This window comes from Aythya fuligula, chromosome 3 (assembly GCF_009819795.1).
Source record: "Aythya fuligula isolate bAytFul2 chromosome 3, bAytFul2.pri, whole genome shotgun sequence".
Lineage (NCBI taxonomy): Eukaryota > Metazoa > Chordata > Aves > Anseriformes > Anatidae > Aythya > Aythya fuligula.
The window spans coordinates 24,237,376-24,244,010 of NC_045561.1; the positions used below are offsets into that span (position 1 = coordinate 24,237,376).

The 6,635-nt window shown below is 48.0% G+C and overlaps 1 protein-coding gene across 1 annotated transcript in view; it reads left to right on the forward strand.

Annotated features, from left to right (window-relative positions):
- SLC35F3 (solute carrier family 35 member F3) overlaps nt 1–6,028 on the forward strand; it is a 53,751-nt gene extending 47,723 nt beyond the window's left edge. The window contains exons 4-7 of the mRNA XM_032185647.1: nt 2,346–2,471; nt 2,748–2,940; nt 3,512–3,601; nt 4,359–6,028. Coding sequence (XP_032041538.1) covers nt 2,346–2,471; nt 2,748–2,940; nt 3,512–3,601; nt 4,359–4,603 — 654 coding nt within the window. The 3' untranslated portion in view covers nt 4,604–6,028. The remainder of the gene's footprint in view (nt 1–2,345; nt 2,472–2,747; nt 2,941–3,511; nt 3,602–4,358) is intronic.
- The last annotated feature ends 607 nt before the right edge of the window (nt 6,029–6,635 follow it).

Genomic DNA, 6,635 nt, shown 5'->3' on the forward strand with positions numbered 1-6,635 from the left:
CCCACCAGCAGAGAGGAAACCTGCTCTGGAGCATGGCATGAAGGCTAGCTGCAATATCCGTGCTGCTGTGAGCAGACACTAGCCTTTGCCTGTCTCTTCCGACTTAAAAGGTTTCCGAGAGCATTGGAAACCCCACAGCCCCCGCTGACCCTGCTGCCATTTTGGCAGCCCTCAGCACGCGGTGTCCTCTGGCAGCAGAGCCAGGCAGATGGGCAGCTGGCACCCACCACGGAGACCCAGCGGTAGCTGCAACCAAAAGGCACTGCTGAGTCCCTCCAGCCTCCCTGCATCAGCAGGAGCTGCATCGGTATTTACAGAAATGATGGCAGTAATGTCTATTTTTTGCCCAGTGCTTCAAGAGCTCCCTGCTCGTCAGCGTTGGCAAAGTTTTCAGCGCTCAGGAAAAGCTGCGTTATCTCTCACTGCTGAGAGTTAACTTTTGGGGAAGTATTGCTCTCTGGCAGGAGCACTTGGACAGCCCAGTGGTGGTTGCAGCTCAGGGGAGCATTGCAAAACGCCCCTGCCAACAGCCCGGCCTTGCCAGCTGGTGTCTGTGCCTGCCCATCCAGCTTCCCAGGTAGCAGTACGCAGAAAACAAATTAACTGCTGGGCTTTTGGTTGGTTGGTTTTGTTTTGTTTTGTTTTGTTTTTAATGCATAAGGAAGGGTACCCTGAAATGCTCCCGGAGGCAGGGAAGTGTCACTTTTATCCCAGCTGGCCCTGCTGGCCATTTTGATCAAAGTGAGAAAAATAGGTATTTTGCTGGTGTTCATCCACCCTGTGGCAGTGTCAGTGAGCACCCTGTACTGCTGGTTGGGCCCAGGAGAGGAAGTGTGTAGATGGTAGACCACTGAACTGTCTGTCAGCTTGCTCCTTGCTCTGTCACATGGGGACATGTGGACTCAGGAGCAGGGACATTTCTTATGCACTCTCTGTAGTTGCAACCACATCCAATTGTCCTTTGTTTCTTGTCCACACTGCTTTGGGAAAGGACATCACAACAGCCCTACCACCCACCTCCATGTGCCCCAGTGGGAACACCTCCATCTCCTGCAGTGAAGCTGCAACTCTCCCCTTTGCACAGTGACCATCCCAGCAGGGCACGAGCTGCCCTGCTCCTTTCACACAGGACACGTGCAGTGAAGCTGTGAGTGCCTGGGGTGCTGCTTCTGTAAGCCCTGAGGTGCTGAGACATCCTCGTGGGCTGGTCGCTGTGGTGCAGCTGCTGCTAATCCAGCACTTGAGGGACGGGCTGAAAGGCTTGCTGAGAAAGCTAGCGTGACACTCCTGGCATGTCAACAGGCCGAGAGGTCAGGGCAAGACTCATCTGACACTCGTGGCATGCTTGGTAGAAGAGGTAAGACCTTATGCCAGAGCAAAGCTGTTTGCAGAGTGGCTTCATTTGCTTTGATCTGTGCCCTCAGTGTTTCCCTTCGTGCTACAGTAAATAAAGCAGCTCAGCATTTAAGGGAACCACTGCTTGCGAGAGCCTCCTGCATGCATCCTGTAGAGACACACACACCTGTCAGTGGGACTTGGAGACAAACATATCCTCAAATCCCAAACCATGGTCTTCCTTTCCAGTAGAGGCCCTGCCTCCAGGGAGCCACTCTGAAGGCTGCCAGCCCCTTACGTTCAAATCAAACCTGATGCTTTTTATTCTGCCATTCACTGCAGTGAAGGTGCTGCCATTTGAGGCTCAAGGACTTCCTGAAATAGAAGTGATGTTGATATAGTTAATGGTCCTTGACGGCCTTTTTCCTCCATGAGTTTATCCTTGTAAACTTCTCACATGCAGAGCAAGGATACCCTTGGCTGATTTACCCATCAGGTGAAGACAAATCCCCTTTTGTTTGTTCTGCACCTGCCCCACACTAGTTTTGTTTGATGCCCTTTTCTTCCATGCTTCTGTATCCACACTGAGCATTTGCCTGTCCTTTTATTTTATTTGACAAGCAGCAGCTTGCTGACGTGAGAGGACTGCTGAGCGCTGCTGAGCTCCTTCAGCCCTGCCCACCCAGGACAGCCCCACGCTGCTCTAGTGCCAGGCATTGTGTTTTTTGTTTTTCTCTCTCCTTGCCTTTAAAAACAAAGCCTGTCCAGGCTGGCAGGGCATAGCTACACCACCAAGTGTCCCTTTAGAGGGACACTTCCCTTTTAGCCACGGAAGCTGCGAGTGGAGACAGCATCAGCTCCGTGGATACCTGCCTGGGGCTGCTACTGGTTTCCTGCCTAAGGGCAGGGGCAGGTGATGCAGAAGTACCTCTCATGTAAAGCTGCCCTCGTGTTTCTCCATGCTGGGGGCTGGCCAGTAACACTCGCTTTCTTTGTTTGTCCCCAACCAGATCGTGGCTGCTATATTTGCTATTGCAGGGATTGTTATGATGACGTACGCTGATGGGTTTCACAGCCACTCCGTGATTGGGATAGCCCTGGTGGTGGGCTCTGCCTCAATGTCTGCTCTCTACAAGGTAAGCACACCAGGGCTCCCCGCCGAAAGATGCCAGTCACCACCACTGACTGGCGCTGCTCCTGTCTTGCTTTACAACCCGGAGGTTCACAACCTCCATGCAGTTGGGCACCACCTGCCCTTCTTTGCGGACCTCTGCCATAAACGCAGCTGTTTGCTTTGTCTGATGCCTGCCCTCAGTTAGGACAAAGCCTTTCCAGGAAGGCAGAGCTGGAATGCCAGCCCTGCAGGGAAGTGGTGCGAGAGTTACACCAGCCCATGTGGTTTTGTCTTGTAGGTTTTATTCAAACTTCTTCTGGGCAGTGCAAAATTTGGAGAAGCTGCCTTATTTCTGTCCGTGTTAGCCGTCTTCAATGTTCTCTTCGTTACCTGTATTCCTGTCATCCTTTATTTTACCAAAGTGGAATACTGGAGCTCTTTTGCCGTTGTTCCTTGGGGAAACCTCTGTGGATTTTCGATTCTTTTATTGAGTGAGTACACACTGGGATCTCGTGCTGCTTGGGGTGGAATAGCATGCCAGAAACTGGCCACTAGTGGAAGCTGTAGCCCTCTGAACTACTGCAGCTGTTTCCCCTTATTCTGAACCTAAGTTTTAACTTGATAAGGCATTCAGAAGGCCCATTCCTATGTGGAACCTACAGCTTTTCTAAAAAAAAAAAAATGAAATAATTTTTTTTTAAAAGGGCAAAAAAAAGCAGTCAGAACCAGCTATTTGTATGAAATCTCCCAGATGAAAAATATTGCCTTGGGACAGAAAGCAGGAATTGCCCAGGACTCCAACTGTATTTCTGGGCATTACACTAAGAGATGGGCTGTACCTAAACCTCACCCTGATCCTGCCACTGGACTCCAGTGGGGTAAAGAGTTCCCTGGGAACAGCAATGTCTTGGGCAGACAGACGTGCACAGGTATCTTCCAGGAATACCAGCAGAATTTAATATGCTTTCTATATGTACAATGTACAGAGAGAGTAATAAAGCAGGGGTATTTTGCTTTGCCTAGTTTCACTGGAGTAAAAAGTGGTTTTCTTTCCTTCTTCAGCATTCAATATTCTACTAAATTTTGGAATTGCTATTACGTATCCCACCTTGATTTCTCTTGGAATTGTACTGAGTGTGCCAGTAAATGCGGGTAAGAATTTCTGACTTTTGCATCCTAATGAGTACATGAAATTTGTGGCCTTTCAAGTATCTACCAGGGATAAAAGCAAATGGCTCTGTTAAAGACATTTTACATCTTCTCTTAAAAACTTACACTCATTAAAAATTTATACTTTAATTGTTAAATACGTGTTGTATGATATTGCATGACTATTCATAATTCCTAGAATTGCTTTTTAAGTTACTGTCTGAAGAAGCCAGCGTACTGAAAAACAAACTAGATTTGAAGTCATCCATCTCCAGGCTGGGATGAACACTCAGAGATGAAGTAGAAATCAATTCTTAATGATTTTTTTCCAGGCAGGCTTAATATTAAATTGAAACAAATAGAATTAAATACATTTTAGAGCAAATTTGTGTTAGTAATTCTGCTGGCCTTGGTAAATAAAAGAACAGGTGTAGAGACTACGAGGCAGTGAGGCTGGGCAGGGGAGCGGATGGGCAAACCTGGCCCAAACCACAGCCCCCCCTCTTTCTTGGCTAGGCATCAAAAGAAACAAAAAATACGTTATCATTTACACTTCCTTGCTCCTTAAATGAACCAGGGCCTGCTGTGACCTGGGCTTGCACCCTGCTGTGTGCTAGTCCAGCAGAAAGTCTCCCTGCCACCATCTCCCCATGGCCACGTCCTCCTGTGCAGCCCAGAGCCAGGGAGCTGAGGGGAGGGAAGGGGGTACTGCCCTCGTGCTTTGTCCCACATAATAACACCAGTTCAATGTCCCACACAGTGGTTGATCACTACACGAGTGAAATTGTCTTCAACAGTGTCCGAGTAATCGCCATCGTCATTATTGGCCTGGGTTTCCTCCTGTTGCTCTTGCCAGAGGAATGGGACGTCTGGGTGATAAAGCTGCTCACGCGTCTCAAGGTCCGGAAGAAGGAAGAAATCCCTGAAGGGAACGGAGACATCACTTCAGGATTGCCTAACAAAAGCCGGAGAACTCGCCCCTCCATGTCATCCTTTGCTCATTAAATGCTCTTTTTACCAAAACTTTGTGGTTAACCTTATATATGATGATGCAAAGGTCTTTTCTTGGGAAGAAGCACACCTGTCCAACACGGTGTACATACCTGTACAGTTTTGATATGATCACCATCTAAGGCATCAAGTCTTGGCATGTCCAGTTTGCTTGTACTTTTTTCACATCAGACCTTTCACTTAAGTAGTACACTGAAAAAAACTGCAAACCAAGAACCTCTCTTCTCTTTTTAAATGAATGTAATATATAGTCAAAATATATTTGCATAGGTTATTTTAAAGAATGATTTTCATGAAAAGCAGGGCAGACATTTTGAACATTAGGTACCGAATGATGCATTGCACACTGTGATTTAAAAGAAACAAATGCTATGCTACATCACATGTTTATTTTTTTGACCAGAGCTGTACTCTGATAGTTTTCAAGGAACCAAAAGGGAATCTTTATGGGGACAGGAAGATGGGGGGAAGAGTAGAAGGAGGGAAGTTCGGAAATCACTCTGTGTAGGTGAGCGCGTGCTGCGCTGGAACCGGACAAAAATTCAAGTGCTAAAAATGCCTGCATTAAAGCACTAGAGGGAAAGCAGTCTAGAGCCCAAATCTCCTGGTACTGCACGTGACTGTAGTCCACGTTTAAAACCATGCAAGAGAAATACAGTGCCTTCTACAGAACTCTTGTCTTTATCCGCGCAGAACCAGGCCCTGCTGTGAGATGGCGGCACTGCGGGGCTCAGCCTTGCAGCCCGGGCACCCCAAATTCCCCTCCTGCACCGGGAAGTGCCCCTCACAAGCGCTGGGAGCACGGGGCCCCGTGGACTGCAGGTTTGTGTGCAGGGGACCTGGTTCTCCTCCCGCTTGCACAGGTTTTAGCCCTGTGTGGAGCTGCACTCGGTTAACGCTAGCATGAGAAAGGGGAAACGGTGGTGGTTGCGTGGGGAAAAATCTGACCGAAAATGCGCGGCAGAGCTGACGAGAGCGGGGTTGCTGATGTACAGTCTGAGGACACGGACTGAGGGGGTGAATCGCCAGTTGCTTTTACTCCATAATTGTGAGTGTTTAAGAGTTAAAAATGTAATATATTTACATCAAATGTAACACTTTTTATGAAACTTGTAAGCACCAGGATGTTTACTTACGCGATTTTGGTTCGCCATTAAATTTCTATCTGTGATAGATCACATGCTATGTAAAAAAAGGGGGGGGGAAAGGTTATAGTTTACTATTTTTGAAGTTTACATTGTTGCATACAAAATTAAAAGTGTTCTTTTGAACTGCTGCCATAGCCTAAGGGTCCCTGCTGCCACTGAGGCCCTCTTTGTCTCAGGCAGGGGTGGCATCCACTTCAAAACATTTTAGCAAATCAACTTCAGATTCCATTAGCTGTTTGGCAACGCTCAATAATAAAAGATTTTAAACTCAGCTTCTGTCAGTGCTGTTTGCCTCTCTTGGCTGCACCTTTACTCCAGTTTTGCTGTGGCTTGCATCCGGCCAAAGCGATCAAGTGGCAGAGACAGGATCGGCCAACCTTCAGCCCAGTCTCACAGCCCCAGCTGTGTTGCAGGAGCTTTCCTTCTGCTCAGAATCCCACTGCCTTCAACACAAAACCAGAATCTGAGCCCTGCAGGCGTTGTCATGTGCCCTGGCACAACTCGAGGCCATTCCCTCTAGTCCTATCTCTAGTTATCTGCGAGAAGAGGCCGACCCCCAGTTCCCCACAGCTTCCTTTCAGGCAGTTGTAGAGAGCAATAAGGTTTCCCCCGAGCCTCTTCTCTGGACTAAACAACCCCAGTTCCCCGGGGAATAGTAAGGCCCCGGCCCAGGCTGTGTGTTTGTTCTCTACATCTCTCTCTGTGACCAAATAGACACTAAAGACTTGCCAGAGGAGATTACACATGCAAGCAAAAATCTGAGGCTGTGGGAAGCTGAGTTGATCGTCCCAGTCAGGGTAACACAGCTCAATTTTAAAAATTTGGGGGGAATCAGGAGAGGTTAAGGTACAAGACAGGAGGACATGTACAATGCTAGT